This window comes from Sceloporus undulatus, chromosome 1, assembly GCF_019175285.1.
Source record: "Sceloporus undulatus isolate JIND9_A2432 ecotype Alabama chromosome 1, SceUnd_v1.1, whole genome shotgun sequence".
Classification (NCBI taxonomy): domain Eukaryota; kingdom Metazoa; phylum Chordata; class Lepidosauria; order Squamata; family Phrynosomatidae; genus Sceloporus; species Sceloporus undulatus.
Window position 1 is genome coordinate 168,468,732 of NC_056522.1, and position 12,068 is coordinate 168,480,799.

General features: G+C 37.5%; 2 protein-coding genes across 9 annotated transcripts in view; one reads left to right on the plus strand and one right to left on the minus strand.

The window, feature by feature from the left end:
- COPS8 (COP9 signalosome subunit 8) overlaps positions 1–12,068 on the plus strand; it is a 306,096-nt gene that overhangs the window by 176,538 nt on the left and 117,490 nt on the right. The gene's annotated exons all lie outside the window — the stretch shown is intronic.
- Positions 1–12,068, minus strand: part of COL6A3 (collagen type VI alpha 3 chain) — a 131,437-nt gene that overhangs the window by 31,214 nt on the left and 88,155 nt on the right. For all 8 annotated transcript variants that reach the window (XM_042452754.1, XM_042452746.1, XM_042452739.1 and 5 more), the window contains 9 exons: positions 10,963–11,026; positions 9,419–9,451; positions 9,290–9,326; positions 9,185–9,196; positions 8,529–9,022; positions 6,982–7,081; positions 4,892–5,587; positions 3,403–3,496; positions 2,475–2,527 (listed from right to left, as the gene is read on the minus strand). In XM_042452754.1, coding sequence (XP_042308688.1) covers positions 2,475–2,527; positions 3,403–3,496; positions 4,892–5,587; positions 6,982–7,081; positions 8,529–9,022; positions 9,185–9,196; positions 9,290–9,326; positions 9,419–9,451; positions 10,963–11,026 — 1,583 coding nt within the window. The remainder of the gene's footprint in view (positions 1–2,474; positions 2,528–3,402; positions 3,497–4,891; positions 5,588–6,981; positions 7,082–8,528; positions 9,023–9,184; positions 9,197–9,289; positions 9,327–9,418; positions 9,452–10,962; positions 11,027–12,068) is intronic.

A 12,068-nucleotide genomic window follows, 5' to 3' on the forward strand; every position in this document is an offset into this window, starting at 1 on the left:
CAACAAATTTACAACAGAACCAATTAAAAACAATTAAAAAGTATTAAACATGTAGATACAAAGTTTAAAAAACAAACAATTTTTAAAAAGTTAAAAACATAAGGTAGAAGGCTTCAAAGATAATTGCTCCTATTTTGGAGTTAATAAATATATCAGTTTCGTTGCGGTTTTTTTAACTGAGAGTTAATAGAGAGAAAAGGAGCACCATTCAAAACCCAAGTGTGGCCCAGAATAATTTCTCTGGTGTTAGAGAATACTTTCATTTCTGATTAACAGATAAGTGTATTTCTGGTCAATTTCAACATTGTTCGTATGTACTTCCTTCAGTCATTCAGTCTTCACACCTACATATAGCTACTTGAAAATTTGTGATTCTGCAAGTATTTTTCTCACAAACAAATACAGTAAATAAATCTAAATCAGCAGTAGACAATTTGTAGCCCTCCAAATGTAGTTGGACACCAACTTCCATAGGCCATAGCCAGCAGAGAGATGTTGAGAGCTCTGGTCCCAGCAACAGATGGAAAGACACATATTTCTTACTCTTCATCTAAATATACTTATTTCTAAATCTATTTGGTCCTGAAATGTGCATTTTAAAATGCATTTTAGCTTCCTTTGAGCTGGGAACTGTATCACAAAATCTGGAGATAAAAAAGTATCCTGTGCAGACTGTGGTAAAATCTTGCCCCTCCTCCAATTATAGCTTCTGTGCTAAGAAAGGCTCTTCTACTACAATTCTTCTAACCTTGTAACATGCTTTTGCCACATGGTCTTTATTAACTTGTTTTTTTGAACCATACCAAATTGGGAAATATCTTGCTAATAGAATATGGGATCTTAATCTTTTAAAATATGCATTTTACCACTACCACAGGAAGGGAGTATATTTTTGAAACAGTATTGGCTCATTAGGTCCCAGTGACATCTTTCTCAATGTGACGACTGAAGCTGATCCACTTGATGGTGAGGTTAATCAAAAGAGAGGGATAAATCAATAAAACTGCACTCAGCATGCAGTTAAACAATGGAATGCAAATCGCTTTAGCTTTATGTATGGGATGTCACTTGCTCAGTTGAGTAAGACAACAATTGCAAAAGGGAGCCCTGGTGGCGAAGTGGTTAAATGCCAATACTTCAGCCACAAGGTTGTGAGTTCGAACCCAAGCAGGGCTCTAAGGTCCACTGTCTTCCATCCTTTTGAAGGTTGGTAAAATGAGTAACTAGCTTGTTGGGGGCAATTGGCTTGTAAATTGTAAACTGCTTAGGGAGTGCTAGTTCACTGATAAGCAGTATAGAAGTTTACTTGCTATTGCTATTTATTATTCAAACATCACAGTGAATTTCATCAGGAAAATTGATGGGCCAGGTCTGGTATACATATTGACTATGGTTTGGGTGTTGTTGGTTTTTGTTTGTTTGTTTTACTGTATTCCAGAACAATTTTCTAGGTACAAAATATAAACAGAAAGTATTTTTTTTTTGGGAGCATATAGAATGACAATATAATTAAGCCACATTTACTGAAAGGCAAATCACACACTATACGTGCTTGAATGTAGCAAGTCCTCATTGGCAGGCATTCTGTTGGATATCACAAACCAGCTTAGAATTGTACAGTTGAGAATTGCAGCATTGAGCAATGTCCCCCCCCCCCCCTCGAGTGGCACATTGTCATAGTTTGGGTGTCATAGATACAAGTAGCGTAGCTCTTGCACAACAGTCAAAATGCAAACAGTGTGGCACTTTGAAAAACATGCTGCCCTTGTGCAATGACAACACAAGGAGGAGGGGTAATGGCCCCCAACAGAGCCACAGAACATTAGTAATCCAGAAAAGAAGGCAGTGGAAAGTCATGGATACCCTACGCCTGGCCAGAAAAGAGTCCCCATCTTTCACAATGCCCCATTATAAGCTGAGAGCAATCACTGCACAATGATACATCATTGTGTACACAATGTACACCATTCTTTTGCATGTTGTCACAATTGTCTAACATGGTTGTGTTTTGCATCAGCAGTGTAGTTCGGCCATCATAAAGTTACACATCCCAGCTGATGATGCCTGGCCATCCTGTTTTGTTTTATTTTCATGAAAAGCAGCAGCCAGAGGTTACAATCATGATAAAAGAAGCCAGACAGGCAAGGGGTGCTTAATTTTTTGAAAGAATTTGCTTCCTGGTTTTATTCTCCCAGCACGAAAAAGAGATTTTTTGATATCCCAACTCCCACAATCACCAAATAAGCTTGGTCAGTTCCCTGGGACTCCAGCAATTAAACTGCAGCATCCCTAAGCCTCTTTTCCTTCTATCATTTTGAAATGTAAACTCAAGGGCTTCTTTTTTATGTATTTATGTGAAATATGCAATTTGTCCTTTGCAAAGCAAAGGTGAACTCTCTGAATACTGCGCTAAAAATGTATGTTCAGTTTCAGTATCTCAAAGAAACTTGTTGAAAGAAGAATATTGTACATACCTTCTGGTTTTTCTGTTGCAGTAGGTGTAGCAGTGACATTATTTGGAATGTTTCTGGTTGAATTAAAAAAAAACAGACATGGACATATGTATTTTCTGCAGGTTGTTAAGATACTTTTTAAGTGTTAGTTTTCAAACCAAGTCCTAAACAATCAACTTATTGGCTTTGTTTGCTAAAATTATGTAGGAAAGTAAATTTCCTTCTTTACCATTCCTCCCTGAACAAAGTGTTTTTACACTTCTTATCAATTTTATTGATTCTGTTTATCTTCAACTTCTTGATTGCATCATAATGTTCATGGTTTTCCATACAATCATTTGCTACATGGGATTAACCAAGCTGAAGCATCCTCAGATAATACTTAACAGAAAATGGAGCATACCTGCTCATGTAGATAGTTTGAATGAGTAATTATACACTCCCTTCTGTCAGCATATAGAGCTTCCAAGCCTATTTCAGTGCTTTGAGGAGTGCTCTGTCCCAGCTAACGCATCAGAGGTAATTTCTCTCCACAACTATAGTGTCTAGGACTTGAGCCTTAGACACTGGTCTAAATAAAAAAATGCTGTGTAGTACTTCGATGGACAGCCAGTATGGTGTAAGTAGTTGAACACCAAGGTTTTAATCCTCACTTGGTCATGGAAGCCCACTGGGTGAAACCCACTCTCAGCTTCACAGGGAGGCAGGGCGAATCCCCTCTGACCAAATCTTGCCAAAAAGGCTTATGTTCAGTGTAATTCTTACGCAGCTGGAGAAAGCAATATTAACTATTCTGAACTGTTCTAAAATGATCTTAATCTCCTTAATACTAATATATTATGCATACTAAGGCTACAGTGGCTGAGAAATTTTTGTATCACCAAAGGCTGGTGATAAAGGTGATGACCAAATAACAACTTTTTTTCTATCTGTGCAGAAAAAGACTTACATTTCTTTCTGGCCAAATTTTTTCAGTGGCTGATCACCCTGGAACCAATCACATTGTTTCCTGACATCTTGAGACAAGTAAAAGGCATTCTCACCTAAAAAACAGAAGTAGAATTTTATGCAAACCATAAAAGCCTCTCTAAATCAACTGTAAAATATAGGCACATTTTAAAATTATTAGTAAGCCTGTTACTTGGCATGTCTGTCTTTTAAGCATTTTAATACGTAATAATAATAGTAATTTACATGATCTCCCATTCATTTCTGTATTTAAAATTAGTTATGTGAGGAACAAAGTACAGCACTATGTTCTGCAGTTTTTAATTAATTATGGATCTGGAGAGGCAACTTTCTTGACAGCAATTAAATGTATTTTCCCCTTAGCTACAGTTGGAATCTGTGCTTTTAGTATTCATCAGTTGTTATAAAAACTGGAGAAAAAACAGGAGATGAAAGGAAACTTTCCATAAAACTTGTAGTACAAGAGGTTGAGTGTTTAGTTTAGATCTGTAGCAGAGGGCCGGATATTCCTGACAACAAAACAAAATAGGCATCTTATATTGTGGTCCTAAATGCACACAACCTACGCTTATCCAGAAAGAGTTTAAGTATAACAGTTACTGGAATCTGGGATAGAAATCCATTAGTTTTCGGTTAAATTTACCTGTCCCCTGGATTTTAGATTTATAGCAGATTTTGCAGGTTCACCTTTTGTTAAAGTATGATCTTTGGGACATTGGGTTTACAAAACTCATTATTTGGGGACTTAAACTTGTGACCTTTGCTTAGACACACTATAGGCACTACATTACTAGATATTACAGTTTGTTCTCTGCCTGGTTTAAATGGCCATATCATAGTATGCTGGTGTGTAAGTGGCCTATATGTATATGTGTTTGTGTGCACATGGAGACTTAGCAAAATAATGCTCCTGGATAGCTAGGATTGTTTTTCCAGACTTTGGAATCACACTGAACCTAGAGGGAGGTGACATATTCCAAGTAAGGAGAGAAACTGAGAAATAATTGATGTCAGATTGAAATTGGAGAAAATCAGAAGGAAGAGACAGAACTGTGAGCTGGTCAAAGTTGAAACAGTGCTAGCATCCAGTATTAATATAACTGCCACTAGTAAGAATGTTGGTCTTCTTTTATTTAGGATGTGGTTGTGTATGGGTACTATAATAAACAAGTACTACATCAATCCTGTTTCCTCGCTTTCCAAAGGAACCTAAATAATTCTTACTCTTCTGGTAACAATAAAATGTTGGTTCAAAGAAAGTGATTGTTATATTATTTGACCAGCATGCCAGCCTATTTTGGGTTTAAGGAAATGCTATTCTGAGGTTTATGCACGATTCAGCTAGCAATCCCTCTGTAAAATGAGATTTTCCCCCACCTCTTTTCTTCCTTTCTTGTTCCTCTAAAGATTCTATGCTTAATATCAACCAGTATCAAACTTTACAGTGATGAGGCACATCATATACTTACTGCTGATAAAAGCAGGCAAGAGGTTTCCAAAGCGAAGCAAAGGCTCTTCGTGGAGCTCAGATGGCTTATCAATATATTTGAAGAAGATATCATTAGGCTCACTTGCCAAACTGTAGATATCCTTGATGTTAACTTTTCTGCCAATGCCCAGTATGACAAAAAAGTATCCTTTACATTTAGCTTCTACAATAACTTTCTGAAGGTGTTCAAGTTCCTCTTTTTTAACGTCTCCTGTCATCATCAACACAATGACTTTGAGGTCTCTGGGATTTGGTGCACTCTCAAAGATGTGGCTCATTGTATATTTTATTGCACTTGCCGCTGCCCGTGTGCCATGCAGCTGCACCATCTGGTTCTTAACAAAATCCATCAACTTGTCTTTGGATGTATAGTCAGTCAGGGAAAATTCAGCTTTGATAGGAGATGTACTTGAGTTTGACTCAAACTCATAAGGAGCATGTTGGATGACAGATACTCTGGCATGGTGCTGAGATCCCTTGGGATCAGTGCTAATTTCCAACTGGCTTATTACATATGAAATGTAATTCTTCATCTCTCTGAACTGCAGGTGAGTGGTGCTGTCAGAACTATCCAGGATAAATGCTATATCAATATCAACATCTGTAGGGGCTGACCGTCTGTCTCTGCCAAAGACACCCCTTTGGGGACCACAGCTGGCGTCAGGATCACATACATCTACAAGAATAAATTTATCACATCTTAAGTTTTCTGAATATTTGGAAAGATGACATGCACCAAAAATCATGGTTATTGGTAGTTTCAAATAGTTTTGAGACATACTGTTGTTGCTGCTGCTGTGTGCCTGCAAGTCATTTCTGACTTATGGCGACCTAAGATGAACATAGTATCATGAGGTTTTCTTGACAAGATTTGTTCAGAGGGGAGTTGCCATTGCTATCCTCTTAGGATGAGAGTGTGTGACTTGCCCAAGGTAACCCAGTGAGTTTCCATGACAGAGCTGGGATCTGAACTCTGGTCATAGTCCTATACTCAAACCCCACACTGGCTCTAAATAGTTTACAACAGGTTTTTAAATTCTCTGAAAATATGTATATGGTTTGGGCAAAAGACTGATACCTGATTGGCCCAAGAAGTATTCCACCAGCAAAGTGATGCAACTGTTGCTATATGGGCAGCTGATTATATAACAGATGAATGAAGCCAATTTTACTACTTCAAATGTCCATTAATCAGCCACTATAGGGGTTCCTATAGGGACTGGGCACTGCAGGACAAAAGAGTAACAAAATAAAAAAAAGTCACTGTTGTCAGCAGAAAACAGAGCTGGCACTCTTATGTGCCATCTATTTAGTGCCCCAAGAACTCCTGGAAAACTCTGGCTGCATCCACACTGTAGAAATAATCCAGTTTGACATCACTTTAACTACCATGGCTCAATGCTATGGAATTCTGGGAACTGTAGTTTTGTGAGTCATTTATCCTTCTCTTTCAGAAAGCTCTGGTGCCACTACAAACTACAATTCCAATAATCCCATAACATTGAGCCATGGCAGTTAAAGTGGTGTCAAACTGGATTATTTCTGCAGCACAAATACAGCCTCTGTATGTTCCTACAAAAAGGAGGTATGCAGAGCAGGAAAAATACAAGCTAAACTGTCTCCTTCAGTTGGAAAAAAACAATGTAATCTTTAGAATATTATCATCATCAAATTGTTCAATTAATCAGAAACATATGTGTCATGTAGACATTTCAGAATATTAGCTTCTAACACCTACACCCCTTCAAAGATTGGCAGGCCTTTAGGGCTCCAGCACCTGCTCAAGACTACAAGTGACAGTTTTTGCCTTGGAAATGGGTCTCTGGATATCAGTGTGAATGGCAGAGGTAAGAATGAAGAGGAGGCAGGATCATGAAGGGTTTTGCAACGTGACATCAGGGACTGACAGAAATAAAGAAAATCCATACAAGAATTTCCTGACAACAGACTCTGCCTGGCTGGTAGAAGGTCAGATCATTTTTACTATGTCACTAAAGTAAACATAGAGCATTGGCTGTAAATCTGGATTATATATATTATATACTATATAGACATACAAAAATACATTACCTAGACACACATGGCATGTTAGTACTCTTCTAATAGTTTGGGCCAGTTGTTCTGCTCCACCAGAAAATGTGATAGCCTGCCCACCTACAGTGTTGTTGATCTGGTATAAACAAAATCAGAAACATAAAATTAGTGATCAGAAGTTCATCATTATTTTTAAATCCAGAGCATTAGGACTACATTTTGAAAATATTATGTAACGTATGTTTTTGAGCCCTGCCCACCTGCACAGGAGATAACTGAGAGCAAGAAATAAAATAGTTTCACCTTAATACTTTTGGGTATAACCAGTGTCCTTCTATCAGTGGAATCAACACTACTGGAGGACTGAATTCCACCAGAGTAGATTTAGTGTACTTGTGAGGAGGTACAGGAGGATGGAAAGGGAGGGAGACTCCCATTGTACAAGCTGATGTTGAGCAAAGTGACATTGACTTGTTTAATACTGGAATTAGTTCAAACCAAATTCATCTCTTTTTCATTCTATAAAAATGGTTTGAATATACCTACCCTTTGATGGCTATTGCAATGAAGGCAGTCATATATAGTTAATGGGCTCTTTGAATTAGATCCAGATAAATTGTTACTTGAGTAGAATCACATCCCTTGTACGTGTATGTGTGAATACCAATTTCTGCTAGTGTACTCCTCTCATTGTACACCCCCACACACACAACACACTCTGTCAAAGGACATTCTTTTTCATTGATATGGCTTTTCAAAGAGAAAAAATTGCTCCAGGGTTGGGAGGAAAGTCCTGTTGCATGAACAGAACAATATGCACATTTCTTTTTATTCAAACCATTGTCTTTAGCAAAACATACACAGACCCACAGACCCACACAGACCAAAATACACCCTAATGCACATCATGGTACTTGGCAATCACAGTGATGTCTTCAATGACTTTCCCCAGGTCACCTCTGTTTCCTTCTATGCTATTTATCTCTTATGAAGAAACAAGGAATAGGTGCAAAAGTCCCCAGATCAAACACAAGGACCAGATAATCTGTTGCCATCCAGATGCCTTGGACTTCAATTTCCATTAATTCTAAGATGATGGCCAATAGTCAGAAATGTGGAAGTATAGTCCAAAAAATCTGGTGGGCAAAAAAGTTAAGAAAAGACATCATGGATTATATGGGCTGGATTCTTTTGGTAGCCCTAACAGGAAAGATCCATGAAACCAACTGCTGAATGGAGAGTCAATACTTATGTAAATCTTATTGGTTTAGTGGGTCTACTCTAGTAGGGATTAATAACAGGATTCAGACCTAAGACTCTGAATGTCTGTTGGCAGTTCATGGAACTGTCAGATGGAAATATCTGCATTTGAGTATGTGCTTATTCATACAAGTCCTCTGTTTGTTTTTGTACAGATGAAGGATGGGCTCTTAGATGCAAAGGAGTAGTACAACTAAGTAAAAAAGAAATAAGACTATGAGCTTTTCTTGAGAAGTCTTGAAGGGTATTATTAGATGATGGCAATCTCTGTTTAAGTCAAATAAATATCCCTGAAAGCAGAAGAAAAGTGGAAGGATGCAAACCTGCAGTGCATTTATAAGGGCCCTATCCTCTCTGCTGGTAAGGAACACAGGCACAACTCCAGCATCATAGAGCTTCAGCACAGCTTCATTCAGTTGTGGAGATGCTCTTGTCGGTCCATTGCTGAAGAAAATGGCCACTTTTCTCATGAGGAACCCACTGCGTGCCCGTTTGAAGGTATTCCTGGCCACAAAGGACATTGCTGTTTCTAAGCTTCGTGGTTTTGATGTTTGTGCAATTTGGAGGTCTTGAATCTGTTTCACAAGATTTTTCTTTCTCCTTGAGTCAGCAAATCGGATCTCGGTGGTGACTTCACTGTTGTAAGTAACCAGTGCAACCCGGGCACCCCGTGGGCAGTTGCTCTCAGCAATTGTGAGATTGTTAACAATTGACAACACAGACTGCTTCGTTCTACTGAAAGCTTCTGTACTTCCACCAGCTGAGGTATCTAGAGCAAAGGCCAGTTCTGTTGGATAAACAGGGCACTCTCTTGGACCTGCAGGTAGTGGGTATATTAAAAAGCAAGCAATATGATCAAATATCTTTGTTTCTAAAGTGGTACAGATCAGATTCTACATAAAGCTTAAACCAATGTATATCCTTTGAAGTTGCTGTTTACTTCACAAATATCCTTCAGAACAATTGAAGATGAACTTACCATAACAGCAAGCTGTGAAAAAATAAAGAAAAGAAACCAATTAACTTCAGAGTCTATACCCAAAGCAAGCTATATAAGCATTAAAGACAAAAGAAACAGACTTACGGCATTTATCTTTGATGTTACGTACAAGTGCACATTGCTTGAAAGAGAAAGGAAGAGATACAATGAAAAAAAAATCTGCATATGAAGAAATAAAATCAATCTGGTATAAAAAACAAATAGTTGACTTACATCTCTTGATTCTCCTTTGTTACCCTTAAGTCCCTGAAAAGAGAATTTAAAAAATGTGATTGCAGGATGTAATCTACAGTATTAAGAGTGCTTGTTTACAACTGAGTTGATAAATTCAGCCACCTAATTTCTCATTTGCAAGGACACAGCCCAGAGTTGATTCAGAAGATTTCTATTACTAAAGAAACTGTCTATAATTTAGCCCTTAACAGGTGTCTTGAGTCAGGGTCCAATTTACCACTTGAATCCCGACTGGTTGAAACGGACTGCATGGGAATTGAAAGGATGAAGTTAGAGAAATGTGGGTATTCAAATGAAGTGATTAAAACAATCAGACATTTGTGGATTGGTGCACAAAGAAAAATTATTAACCATAATTATTAAACATAGAAATACAGCATGTTTTACAAATTTTGTAAAATGGTCTACTCAAAGGCTTAAGACCAAATACATTAAAGAAACAAATATCAGCTTTGGCAATAGCCCTGAAATATTGGAGACACAGCATTATCATCTCAGAGGCACCAGGCTGAAAACACATCCTATGGTTTACAGATTTCCAACTTGGAATTTGAATGTAGTTTTGAATAGATTGCAAGTGTGTTGCCAGAAGCAAAAGGAGTGGGAAAAGTCAGGCAGGAACTGAACAAAGATTTGCAGACTGTTTACCCAAGTATATTCCACTCAGATGAGTAGAGATTTCTTCCAAAGAATTGTATGCACAAGACTACTGCCAAGGTTTCATCAGTACAGCACTTTAAAGAATTATTCCACCCACCCCAAAGGGGGATTGCCCTGTCTGCACTTTTATTTCTTGGGATAATCCACCAAGCCTCAATCTGCTACTAAGAGCATGCTATACTGTCCCCATGTAATCCTTTTAAGGCATTGTCTGCTGCAGGCAGTAGCCCAACTGCTGTTCATAACTTTTAAATTTTATTATTGAAAGAAGCAGATTAGTACTGTAGCTAAAGCAAAAAGGAAAAATTATGGTGGAGGGAGTTGTGAGTCTCATCTTTAAAAATATTGCAAGTGAAACATGAAATACACAAAATCTAAACTATCTGTCCAGAAATGTCAATTATAGCATTTTAGATTCAGACATAGAAAAAGGGTTTAGTTTCATTACACCTGAAGGGGATATTGGTCTGTTCTTCAACTGTGAGACACATAAAATGTATTTCATATTCTGCGCAGGAATGATTTCCAAAACAGTGGTCAAGAGGAGTAACTTTCTTGTTACTTCTAGAAAAATACTTTAAACTATACACGTATGTAAATAATTTCAAGTGATAACAAATAAGGCTAGAGTGAGCATAACAAGCAATTTAAAGTTAACAACAGCATTCTTATAATATCTGATTAGTCACATACCCTATTTCCCACAACTTATTGAAGATAACTGATTCTATAAGGTCATATGACGTGAAATGTGGCCTGTGGGTTTATGGTAAATTAAAGTGTGGAATGAACTTCAAAAATATTTTGGAGTATCTAACAAATCTAAGCTACTAGATCAACAATGTTTACAGCAAACAACTTACAGATGGCCCTGGATATCCTCTCTCTCCTCTTTGGCCTATGGAGCCAGGCTCTCCTGCCCGTCCCTAAGGAGGTTTTTTAAAGAGAGAGAAAGAAAGAAAGAACAAATCAATAGTAAACATGTTTGCTTCATATTGCACATATTTAAATCTGTCCTGTCAGTTCTGGTTCCTACAGATTGACTCCCACAACATATCTGATGTTATCCTGTCACACATGGCATATGCTCTCTATTCAGCATTGCTTCTATTCTGTAAAATTAAGTTAGATTGTAGCCTAGCACTGTAAACTATAGTACAGACAGAGAAGGTAGTTTCCCTTCATTTGCTGAACAGGAAAATCTGTGATGCCACACACACCCCCACCCATCCACAAACCCAAGTGGTCAGGCATCCAAACTTCTGACAGCCTTTGCTTTCATTTGGAGGTTCTTATTGACAATCCTTTGCTGGTTGGGTCATGTTTGTTCCAAAGAGATTTTAGTTGTTCCATATTATTTCACTATTATTTCAAGTAGTTGTTCCAAGCCACTGTTATATCCTACTGCCCACAAGTCTGAGTTTTTAATGCAGTGAGGAATGTGAAAATCTGATCACGAAGAGGAGCTGTCACAAACATATGCCAATCCTCCCAGTTGTGGAGCCTCATCGTCTGGTAATTTTACAGTAAAATTTACAATAAACCGCTAATACCAATCCAATAATTGTGTCAAAAAGAGTACTATTATTAGTAAGTGATTTTTACAATCTCTTCTACTTGTGCTTTGTCTTCTTACTAATAACATTGTCTTTTATGTGTCATGTGCTCCTTAATGTGTTGAATGTGCAACGGACGTAATTGTTACAGAATGGTATTTAGAACAAAGAAAATTATTTGTAGAAGAAAAATGATGAGGAACTAAGCAGGCTTTGTTTAATTAATCTGGAACCAAACAGGAAGGTGCCAAACAGGGTGGGATTGGGGGATATGGATTGCATATTTTAATGCTGTAAGACGCCCCAATTGCGATGCACAGAAGGGCAGGATAAAATTATTATTATTATTATTATTATTATTATTATTATTATTATTATTATTATTATTATTATTATTATTATTATTATTATTA